This window comes from Cucurbita maxima, unplaced genomic scaffold, assembly GCF_002738345.1.
Source record: "Cucurbita maxima cultivar Rimu unplaced genomic scaffold, Cmax_1.0 Cma_Scf00029, whole genome shotgun sequence".
In the NCBI taxonomy this organism is placed as follows: Eukaryota; Viridiplantae; Streptophyta; class Magnoliopsida; order Cucurbitales; family Cucurbitaceae; genus Cucurbita; species Cucurbita maxima.
The window spans coordinates 876,621-889,197 of NW_019272045.1; the positions used below are offsets into that span (position 1 = coordinate 876,621).

Sequence of the window (12,577 nt, forward strand, 5' to 3'; positions counted from 1 at the left end):
CCCCCCCCCCAATTAACGTCCTTTTTAGGGAAAATAGAAAATTACGTCCCACCTATTGATTAACTAAAAAGACTTCTTTCCACCATTCTTTGGACTTGTGGTGGTCCAAACTCCAAGCATAATTCTCAACTCCTCGCTCTTTCAAATCAAAATATCAACCCTTTTAACAGCTCCAAATTTCAGGCTATCCAGAATGTCTAAAGATAATTACAGTACTTTCTATTCAGGAGAATGGAGCCATCTAACTGGGAAAATTAAAGAAAAAACATTTGACTGGCCAATCAGATGGGATTGTCCTCAAATCAAATCTTCTTCTTGTTCTTGGTGTTATTTGACAAGTCAATTTTTCAGCTGAACCACATTGGTGTCACTGTAACAAGCGAAAGAGAGCTAACACATTGGTATCAACCACTCAGAAGAAGTAATTATCCTGAGGGCAATTGCACTAGGATGAACTACATAAATTTCAAATCTATCTGTATAAGGAAAATATCCAAATACCTCTCATCCGGCTTTGGAGGTTTACTTCCCCATTAACTAGTTAAGTTTCTTACTCAGATACAGAACGGGTCAGGTTAAAACAAGCAACAAATTCTTAATAATCTAGGAACCGAAATGCTGTCATTTCGAGTGTGTTATTCTTCCTCGCAAATTTACAACAAAAAAAGAAAAATACTAAACTAACTAAATACACACGTACACAGTAAACATAAACCCAACAAAACAAACTTAAAATTAATGAAAAGAGAATTCCTGGAATTCATTCCCAACATGCACGCCAAAACAAAAGGCGATGCTTATAACACCCAGAAAAAAATGTTAAACCCATATCCCAAATTCAAGAAATGCGAACAGCGATTGAATTCAATCGAGCATCATTTCAACCAGAAGAAGAAAATCAATAACTGAAAGCAGAAAAAACCAAGCTAACCAGAATTCTCGAAAATCGCAGGGATTTGGCATCGGAAGATCTGGATCCGTTTCTTGGTGGATGGAGTGGACACCAACCCATAAATTGAGTTAAGAAGGTCTAATGAATCCGCCATTGGTGGAAACGAATATCTTCCGATTGGGAATTCGAGGCCTCAGATATGTAAGTTGAAAATGGTGAGACGAAGGGTTTGATGCTGCTGCATATAAAAGCTTTTCAGAGGTTTCAACCTTAGTTTTAGGGTTTAGAGAACTTACAGCAAAATTAATGGGCGCTCACTCCTTAAATACAAATTTTTTTTGTTTGATTTAACTTTTAATTTCTATGTTTTGTGCCTATCAAAATCAAACACAAAGACATAACACAAGTGGAATGTCTTTTTTTTTTTTTCCTTTTTTTAATTTTTCAAATAACTCTTGAACGTTTTGTTACGATCAATTTTTTTAATAAAACGAATATGAAAAAGTGATGTGCGTTAACTTGTAAAATAGTGAAACCCGTGGCAAATATAGCAGGTTTAGGGTATCTATCATCAAATTCCTTTCATTTCTGCCCAAAAGGCGTCACTAGCCCTAGGAAATTTCTTATGCATGCCTCGACCGAACGAGAACGACGAAGCTCATCCCAACTACCTACGAGCTTAAGAGAATCATCGAGGAGATGCCCTAACCATCATTGTAACCTAAAACCTCGGCTCCGGGCAACAGATGTTAGTATCTTTCACGTGAGCAACGTGATTCAAACCTTGGGGGCATGGAACAGGGAGACAGCCACGTTGACGATGTTACAAATTGTTCCTCTGACCAACTACACCATGTACCTACGATCCTTCTATTGTATAATTGTTAGTTTGATTTCGGATTTCTCGTTTTCTTATTAAACATTTCGTTCATAATTATTTTTTTAAACCCACCACACGTATGTCATAAAAGTATAATTAAAAAAGTGACACAGGTTATAATTATTTTACATTGTGACTCTGAGTAAAGAAGGAGTACATGAATGAACTGAGGTCAAGTGATCCTGGAGATATGATGACTAAAAAAAGCTTTAAAAAATTGAAAGTTACTACCGATACCAACAAGATATATCTTATTTTTCGATGACTCAATCATATGAACTTCACGATTAAGCGTGTTTTACTTGGAATGATTCTGTGTTGGGTGACCTTCTAGGAGTTTTCCTAGGACGCATGCTTGAAGGACTCATGTTGGTCTGTGGGAAATGTCTTCAATCTTAAGAAACGATAAGTAGGTAAAGTGACCATGTCACAGGGGAATGTCAGGGTCATCAGATGTCGAATCCGGATTCCGAATTTTGATCTTAATCTTGAGCATGTACATGAAGACGAAGAATTTGGGATCCCGTTCCGATTTCCATCCTTGCAAAATTCTCCATTTATTTTTGCAAGGATCAGGCAGGATTCTTGCGGAGAATTTACAAAGAGTGGGAATGTGAGATCCCACATTAGTTTGAGAACGAGAATGAAGCATTTTTTATAAGGGTGTGGAAATCTCTCCGTAACAGACCTTGAAAGGGAAAGCCCAAAGAGTACAATATCTACTAGCGGTGGGCTTGGGCCGTTACAAATGATATCAAAGTTAGACACGAAGGGATGTGTTAGCGAGAGGGGTGGACACAAGGCGGTGTGCCAGTAAGGATGCTGGGCCGAAGGGGGGTGGAGAACGATTCAGAGATCTTTCCCCGACCCTATTTAACTAACAGTCATGTATGCTACATGGAATACATGACTACCACGACCCCATATACGTTTGCATAATAAGTGTCCATATCGAGCTCAGAATCTAAATATCATCGAATCATGTTATCGATCCTTTTCAAATATATTAATGAAGAGAGATTATGGGAAGAATTACTAAACACACACTCATGTAGAGAGGAGAAATAGATTGAAATTGGAAGTATTATACAAACATTTAACTAAAAAATACAAAACCACATAAAAAGCTTAAGCAACTTCTTCAATCTCATCAAGTGCATAGTTGTTTGTTGATACACTTGCATAATTTACTTTGTTAAATCTAACCACAACTGGATATCGAGTGTTCGGGTCCTGCAAAATATTATTCACACAATAATTGTTAAGCAATCTATACGAACGTTCTACAACTCATTTGTTATCTATTCAAACTTCCTATTACGATCTTAATCTCAATCTAAAACGTGAATCGCAAAACGAAGAAATTTCTAAAAGATTGTTAGAAGAAGTACTAGGTTTTCGAGAAATCAAGCTCAACAACTTATTGTTTAAAAAATTTATAAAAAAATAAGTACGATTTTCTCGAAAACTAAAAACTAAATGGTCATCGACTTAACATAAACAAGAACCCATTTCAAAACAAAACATCCTTAACCACTTAACAAGACATAGATCCTCATAAACCTTAGCCACTCTTACATGAACAAACATAAGTAAATTGTAAGTGTCGAACCTGGTCAACCGTGACAACAGATCCAACATCCTTGTACCAGTAGGACTCTCTCCTCAAAATCTTCACCTGTTCGAATCCATGATAAGTTTTGAGGCCTAAAATTACTCAAAAGATTAAAGAATCAAATCTGATCAATTGATTTCACCCACCTTAGTACCTCTCTTGGGGCCAATTGGGGCCGGCTTAGGCTTGGGCACTTCGGCTGGGGCGTCGGCGGTGGCAGCGGCAGCAGGGGGAGGGGCAGCGGCTTCATCGGCGGCGGCCCGGACAACCAATCGACATGATCTCGAAATAGAGATGGAATTCTTGGGGAAGAAAGCCACAGAAGATGGCCTAGAAGAGGAAGAAATGGTGGGTGAAGATGGAATAATCACACCAGAGGCAATGCATGAAAGGTTAGAGGCAGCCATGGGCTCTCTTGTTTTGGTGAAGTGAAGGGAAGGTCGAGTGTTAATGGCTTGAAGATGAGATTTGAACGTTCAATATGATAAACCAATGAAATAATGATGACCACATAATAATTCTTCATGGGATTTGGTTCTTGGGTTTTCAACCAATTGGGTTTTGCCATGTAGACACCATATCCATATCCTAAGGATAGGGTAATCCTTCTTCTCTCTAGAAATTTTAATTTAATGGTGGGTTTTTCAATTCATTGTGTTATGTTATGAAAATGGTATATTTGACGGTACGAGGCTCGTGTTAAAAGAATCGAGATCGAGAAGTTGGAAGTTTAGAACGTAAAAGTTATTGGATTCATAGACCAATGCAAAAAACTGATATAAAAAACTTAGAACTATGAGCACGTTACGATTTATGTAACTATAGATTTTTTTAGTTTCTAAGTGTAATTTATATAAACAACGATACTGTTATACATTGTCACTATAAGGGTGTGGAAACCTCTCCCTAGCAGGTCCGTTTTAAAACCGTGAGGTTGATGATGATATGTAACGGGTCAAAGCGGACAATATCTACTAGCGGTGCCATGTTACATTGATAGTATGAAATTACGGTTAAACCAAAAAACTCAGCAACAGTTTAAAAAACGAGGGAGAATGAAATATCGTGAAAAAACTCGTGGTAATTTATTGGAATAATCTTCACTCTTAACAACTACTTAAAATAAGTAGGTGATTATGTCATAGACTCACCATAGAGTACGAAGAATGATATATGTTTGAGCATAACTCAACTAGTAAAAACAGATATTAACGTTATCATAAACTGAACTAATTTTGTGCTTGAAGCTTCATTTTGGTTTGAGTTCATTCTTGGGCTTCACTTCCTATATCCACTTTTAATTGATGTTGGTTTCCCCACATGAAGCAAGCCCACAAAGTCCAACAAGAAATTAATTTATTCTATTTTTCTTTTTAGGTTCAAAATTTCGAGATTTTATTAATAATCTTAGAGACCGAATATCGAGATGTTAAAAAAAATGATTAGAATAATCTTAGAAACTTAAGAAAAAATATAAAAAAAAAAAAAAAGAAAATATCGGTCAAAGTCAACTAAGGGGTAAAATAGTCATTTTGCCCTATTTTCTAAATTAGGGGGTCTTGAGGTACCCTTAGTGACCATAGTGTAGAAGAGAGAAAAAAAAAACAAGAGATTTAGTTGGATTCATGAATATTTTTGGTACATTCCTCACTTCAGTTCATGAATTTATAGGGATTCATCTCTCGTATGAGTACATGAATCATCTTAATTTATGTATGAATATTAGTATTGTTATGTCTACATAAAGATTTTTCTAGTGTCATTATGAGATATGAAGTGAGTGTCATTTTGCAATTGAGAGGAATTTTGTAAGTGAGACTTCGTACTGTGAAACTATGAGGCATACACTTGTAAATATTTCGATTATAGTGATTGTCTATCATATACAGATGTAGGAGAATTTCTTCTCTTTGAATCACGTAAATTATTGTAGCTCTTCGTTTATTTATATTTGTGGGTGTGTGAGTGTGATCGATCTTGCTTCCTCTTCTGCTACAACACCAAATAGTAACGAGATTTCTTATACCATTTCCCGAGGCTTGTAAACACACAAAAATGTGTCTCTATTTACATCTTTTATGAATCTTACATTTTAACGAAAAAAACTTTTTTATTCTCTCGGGCATGTCAGATAAAGAAAACACAAATACTTTACTCGGTACATTCAAACCTTAAACTTCTTGAGAATAATTCTAGTAGCTCACTTCAAAAATTTTACTTAAGAGACTGTAATCTTTCAAAAATTTTCAATCTCTTGAGGTCTCTTGTTCTTCTCGTCTAAATTGATTACTTGATCCTTGCTCTAATAAACGGACTTATTTCTTAGTAGTTGCATCTACTTTAATGTCCAAAGTTAATTCATCATATTGTTCCAACACAAAGGCTCAATGAAAGAAGAAAACGTTCGAAGGCAGCTACAAGCGTGTGATATCTACATTGGTTGAGGAGGAGAATGAAACACCATTTATAAGGGTATGGAAACCTTTCCCTAGCAGATGCGTTTTAAAAACTTTGAGGGAAAGCCCGAAAGAGAAAGTCCAAACAGGACAATATTTGCTAGTGGTGGGCTTGAGCCATTACAAATGGTATCAGAGCTAGACACAGGACGCTATGCTAGTGAGGAGGTTGTTCCCCGAAAGGGGTAGACACGAGGCGGTGTGTCAGTAAGGACGTTGGGACCCGAAGAGGGGTGGATTGTGAGAATCCCACATTGGTTGGGGAGGAGAACGAAACACCCTTTTTAAGGGTGTGAAAACCTCTCTCTCGCAGATGCGTTTTATTCCCCTTGAGGGGAAGCCCTAAGAGGACGCCCAAAGAAGACAATATCGGCTAGCAGTGGGCTAAATGGTATCAGAACATCTTTCAAAATTGTCTTTTCTAGTACCGTCTGTCCATCGAGCGACAAACTCAGTTAAATCCTATTAAACTTTTATCGTCAACTTTACAACAACATCAATTTAGGTGACTACATTCAAAGCTACGAAACAGTTTCTTTCTTTCTTTTATTACGAGCCAAGTTTCTTTTACAACTAAAACTAAGAACTTCGTGATTCAATAACTTTTTTAATCTATCGTTAACGTTTTCCGTTCTCTCGAGCTAACCAAAGAAACCCATCTCAAAGCACAAAGAATTGGTGTAATTAAAGAAGAGAAATAAATAGAAAGAGATGTTCAAATAAAGTTTTGGAGGCAAATTACACAATAGAATGACAATTTTTGAAGGCAAATAATATGTTAGTACTGATTCAGTTGAGAGAGAATAAAGCGCCGGAAAAGGTAGGAGTAAAGTAAATATGAGAAATTGTGGGGCATTATTATTGGGAAATTATTTAATTTGTAGGGTCAATAGGGACGTGGATGCAATATTATTATTTTGCATTAAACTGTTGGTTGGGTTCATTCAATCAAACTTCCTTACAGCTTTTGCTATTAACATAAACACAGTTGAATGATTGGGACGTGAAGTTGTTCTTGAAGTTATTACTACACAAAAGTGCATCAAAACTTTCTAAATTTTCAATTTAGTCCCTCTAATTTTTAAAAATATCAATTTAGTCCTTCTAGTTTCTAAAGTATCAATCCCGAGTAATTCTAACGTTTAAAATTTTAGGGACCAAATTCATAATTTAATTTATTTTTTCGTAAATCATTTAGTTTTCAATTTTTCTATCTTTAAAAATATCTTTTATATTAAAATTGATTTGGTGAGAACTGAATATTGTTTATAAGGGTTTATAAGGGTGTGAAAACCTCTGCCTAACAAACGTGTTATAAAAATCTTGAGAGGAAGCTCGAAAGAGAAAGTCAAAGGACAATATCTGCTAGCGGTGAGCTTGAGCATGACAATCTATACTCTGATAACTTTTTAGTGACTCAATCATAGAAGTTCCAAAGTTACGCGTGTTTGAATTGGAGCAGTTCTCTCTTAGGTGACGTTCTATGAATTTTTCTTAGAAAGCATGTGAGTGAGGTAAAACATATTAAAAAAAATCCGTGTTAGTTTGTGGGGATTTGCTTCACTCCTAAAAGTGTTTAAATCGAGTAGGTAAGAATATCACATTGTGTGAGAATGTTGGGTCACCTGGTGCCAAATCCGGATTCCAAATTCGAATCTTAGGCATGAAATATTACAAATGATAGAGTGATATTATACCAATAAGATACCTATTTTTTTTCCGGTGGTTCAATATAACAACCCAAGTCCACTGCTAGCAGATATTTGTCCGTTTTGACCCGTTACATAGTGGTATCAACTTCACGGTTTTAAAACGTATCTACTAAGGAGAGGTTTCCACACGTTTATAAGAAATGTTTCGTTCCCCTCTCCAACCTATGTGAGATCTCACACTCAATTATAGCAACTAAAAAATTAAGCATACTTAGCTTGGAGTAATTCTATATTAGGCATTCTTCTAAGAATTTTCTTAGAAAGCATGTAAATGAATGACAAGACATGTTAAAAAAAAACATCCTAAGAGTAACATGTGAGTGAGAACAAAACATGCTGAGAGAATTTATGTTGGTTTTTAAGGATAATCTATACTTTTAGAAGTGGTTCGAGAGAATATACTAGTTCTTGAGGATAATTTATACTCTAAGAATGGGTAACGTGGAAAACCCGAGCAATAAATACATTTATGATATTCACATGGCATTAAAAATCATACTTGTTAATTTGTTCCCTCATCTTTAATATAAACAACTAGTTGAGGCAAAGTTTGAAAGAGGTTGAAGAAAGTTGAGGAACTCACTTCTTCAAATCATAAAACAATAATATTTCTCTTTCCTTTATTTTGTTGTTGATATAATGAGTATCTAGATTCTAGGGCAAAATAAGCCAAAAGGGAACTCGAAATTACTACGAGTAACGTTCGAAGATGACGACAAGCCCAAGTTATAAAGAAAGTGATAGGCGAAATGAATAGGAAACAACTCATTTAGGGACAAATTCATGTCGACATGAAAGGATCAAACCACATAGCAAAGAGGAAGAGAAGCAATTTGAGGCCAACCCTACGACCAGTCTCTCACGAGGGTACACGTCATGCATGCCCCAGACTGGGGTATCCTGGTTCAATCCCGTTTGATTCGTCTTTAACCTAATTTGTAGGGGAAGCGTAAAAATCCTTAAAAAGAGTTCTCATATAAATATATATCTTAAACATAACGATCCTTGAGGTTTTGTGCTTTCCCTATCTAGATTTTGACAATAATAATTGGTACTGTTTGTGGGGAAGAAAAAAATTTGCTCGTGAAATCTACACATTAAATTCAAATATGAGAAAAATCATAGAAAAGAGGTACACCATAAATTTTCTACTTAATTTAAGGACGCTACTAAGGACGCTACTGTATATATATCATAAACATTGAATGCAGAAATACTTCATTTAAACCTTCATGCAACATAACCTTTAACTTAAAACACAGTCGTAGACTTACGCTTTTTGAAAACACTTTTAAAAATAACACAAAAAAAGACTAAATAAAATAAATAAACGTTTAAATAAAAAACATCATATTTTAGCCTAAGTCTAAAAAAACAATACGACTACCCTATGCATGTGCATCTCGAGTTGCCCATTAAATTCAAATATGAGAAAAATCATAGAAAAGAGGTATAGAAACCTTGAGAATGATTTAAATAGAAGATTTGACGTGGAGAACCCAAAATCACCAAACACTTGTTGATACGTATTTGTTGGCCGAGGCTACGAGACAACTCAACCTAGAACAACGGCATGATAGAGTTAGTAACCAAAAGTTGAATCAACTCCCCACCTATTCAATAAACCCTGGTCGATAAGGCTATCTTAGTTGCAAGATAACTCGAATTAGAAAAACCAGATTGAGGGAGAGATCAAACTGTACACCGTTAGAATGACAATAAGTGTCTTATCCACGTTGAACTATGTTCAAATTGTCATACCACACTTTCAATGATTCTCTCGTAGTTTCTACATTTGATTTTTTCATCATATAGCTAAACGATAATTGACATGTAATCTTGCACAAGAGGTCAGAAATTCGAATAATCTAAATGAAACAACTAATCACCCAAATATAGTAGAAATAGAAGATTCAAATTTGGTCCAAATTATTAATTTCATGTTTACTCTAAGGTCTTTTTCAAAATAATAATTTAAGATAAGACTATTGCTCATATTTATTCACTAAAATACTTCATTTCATTTTCTTAAATTTTATAATTGTATGCTTTTTCATATTGCATTCATTATTTCATCTAATATAATTATGATTTTATTATAACATTGATGGCATCGTAACAGGTCAAGACCTCACAATCCCGACACACTTCACTCTTAAATTATTTGTAAGAGTGAGTATTGACCTCATAAACCATCACGGGTCTTTCAAGCATATTTTGTCCTTACATATTTTCTAGACAAATTTTAAGGAGGTCACTTACGTTTGACTTTCGAGTTCATATGATTGAGCCACTAAAAAAGAAGATAACTTTAAATTCTTTTTAGTTTTTCTTAACAATGCTTGCATATCTTCGGTCTAGTTCAACCTTCAATGCAATCACGTGTGCAACTTTGCATTGAACGAACGTTTCCTCCAACAATCTCTCTTCCTCACTCTCAACTGTGTGCGGAGCTAATGATTGCAACGATGACTACTCCTTTATGACATCCTACACAGATCAACAATGACTACTCATCCTATCTTCAGGATCGTGCTCATTTGAATCTGGTCTCGGTTCATTTATGTATCATTTTGTTCAAGTGTCACATGCCCATCAACTTCCACCTTGGTTATCTAACGGAAAAAAAAATGTCAATTTTTGAGATATTTAGGGATAGAATTAGAAATTTCCTCTCTTAGAGGACCGTTTTTTCTCCTCTAAATTTCTACTAAACAAGTATGACGCTAAATTAATAAAAATATCTTTTGTACTTTGTCGAGAAAATACCTTTCAATTTTTAAAAATTTCAATAATACCCTTAAACTTGAGCCCAAGTTTTATTATTGGCTCACGAATAAGGACTTACTTGAAAAAAGTTAAAAGATTAGGGACTAAATAGAAAAAATATACTCCAAACACGAACAACACTTCGTAAAAAGTTTATAGGTAGGACGGGTTGAAATGGGGCGTCCCATAATAATAGAGCTCCCCTAAACCCTAGCTACCAAATTCAATGCAATCACATGTCACTTAACACTTTTTTTTTCTCCATCTCTTTCAAGCTGTAATTGCTGGCTTTCATCAATGGACAATCTTATCTCCTTTGCCTTTCATCTCTAAAAAGGACCAAGAAAAGAAGAAAAATTTTGGTAGTTAACAATGAATTTATGATATAATCTAAAAAATGAAGACATTATTGGATCCATAACACAAAATCTTTATTATGGTCCAATAATTTTCTTTTAAAATTTCATTTTAGGGAATTATTTGCAAAGAGTAGTTGCTCGGTTTTCTTTTTTGAGTAATTTGACTCGTGCAGTGGACTGTAACGATCCTCTATGTGAGAATCTCACGATGGTTGGAGTGTAGAACGAAACCCTGTCTATAAGGGTGTGGAAGTTTTTACTCAACAGACGCGTTTTAAAGCTTTGAGGGCAATCCTGAAAGGGAAAGCTCAAAGAAGACAATATTTGCTAGCGGTGGACTTGGGTCTTTACAAATGGTATCCGAGCCAGATACCAGACTATGTGCCAGCAAGGAGGTTGTTCCTCGAAGGGGGGTCGACACAAGGCGGTGTGCTAGTAAGGACGCTGGAGCCCAAAGGGGGTGGATTTGGTGGGGGTCCCACATCGATTAGAGAAAGGAACGAGTGCTAGCGAGGACGCTGGGCCCCGAAGGAAGGTGGATTGTGAGAATCCCACATTGGTTGGGGACCCTTCATAAGGGTGTGTTCTAGCAGACGGGTTTTAAAAGACTTGAGGGGAAGCCCAAAAGGAAAAGTATCATAGTAATCTGATAGCGTGACGAGATACATACATATAGGTTATGTATAATAAACTTCTCGCTATTAGAAGTTGGTTGACGACTCTCTAATATTTTCATCACGATAGCCTGATAACATGAAAATGCATATACATAATGGTGATATAATCGAGACCTAGTAAGTAAAGAACCACAATTGATATCATAGATAGTTAAGAACATTTATACCTAAGTCGTATTTAGAAAATCACGTGTCATTTCATTCATAGTCAATATACAAATCAACTCTTAAAAAAAATTCTAAGCTCGATTTCACTGTCATGTCACGCTACAACTGTTCATACATAACGAGCATAAAGAAATTAATTTAAAATTTAAAGAAATTAATGAAAATTTTTAAAATTTCATAAATACTTTTTAAATAATTTAAAATTTTTCTAAAGATATTTGTGAAATAAAGTATATTTTTATTATTTAATGTTTAATTTGATTAAAAATTTAATAAAAGCTATCCTAGCCACACTAAATAATTTTCTAAAAAAACTATTTAAAAAAAAATATCTTTTGCCACATCAACAATGTTAAAATAATAAAAAATAATTCATAATTGTGCCACGTCATCTTTCCCTTCCCACACATATGTATATATACTTTAAAAAATTAAATTAAAATATTTTGTTAAACCTCATTAGCTTAATAAATACATATTATCTTAAAATAAAGTTATTTCATTTTCAATAATTAAAAGATAATTTTTTTTATTATTTAAAAAAAAAAGTAAAATATTTCTCTCTATTTACTTTTGTATTTAAGAGCCTTCTTAAGTTGGTAGGCTAATAAAATACATTTAGAGTAATTAATTCTCTTACCAACTAATTTTTGTTTTTAAAATTTTAATCTCTTTGAAAAACATATATTTATTTAAAATATTTCTAAAATTATATATTGGCAATGGAAACAAAAAGTTTCTTTTTTTTTTTTTTTTACCTCATTTCATAAATATACAATTTTATTTTAATTTATTAAAGACAAACTAAAAACATGTTTGTTATGTTTTGTGTTCTTTACTTCCTAAAATGGAAAGTCATTATTTGTTTAATGAAACATTTTGGGAAATAATTTAATAAAAAAATACATGAATTGGAAAGGAGATAAAATTAGGATTTTGAAAAAAAAAAAAAAAAATTGAGACTGAGACGGTCATGAAATGAGAAATACATGACTGAACTGAAATGACTTGTGAATGAGAGTGATTTTGAGGAAATAATGGTTAGAAAA

General features: G+C 34.3%; 2 protein-coding genes across 2 annotated transcripts in view; both read right to left on the reverse strand.

The window, feature by feature from the left end:
• LOC111465319 (protein ILITYHIA) overlaps nucleotides 1-1,189 on the reverse strand; it is a 42,019-nt gene extending 40,830 nt beyond the window's left edge. The window contains exon 1 of the mRNA XM_023109636.1: nucleotides 932-1,189. Coding sequence (XP_022965404.1) covers nucleotides 932-1,046 — 115 coding nt within the window. The 5' untranslated portion in view covers nucleotides 1,047-1,189. The remainder of the gene's footprint in view (nucleotides 1-931) is intronic.
• Nucleotides 1,190-2,801: 1,612 nt separating this feature from the next.
• On the reverse strand, nucleotides 2,802-3,869 carry LOC111465716 (photosystem I reaction center subunit IV, chloroplastic-like). The gene is made up of 3 exons (XM_023110229.1): nucleotides 3,534-3,869; nucleotides 3,385-3,450; nucleotides 2,802-3,005 (listed from the first exon to the last, which is right to left on the reverse strand). Exons 1-3 carry the CDS (start codon nucleotides 3,792-3,794, stop codon nucleotides 2,901-2,903), a joined length of 432 nt encoding a protein of 143 aa, XP_022965997.1. The 5' UTR covers nucleotides 3,795-3,869; the 3' UTR covers nucleotides 2,802-2,900.
• Between the last annotated feature and the right edge of the window lie 8,708 nt (nucleotides 3,870-12,577).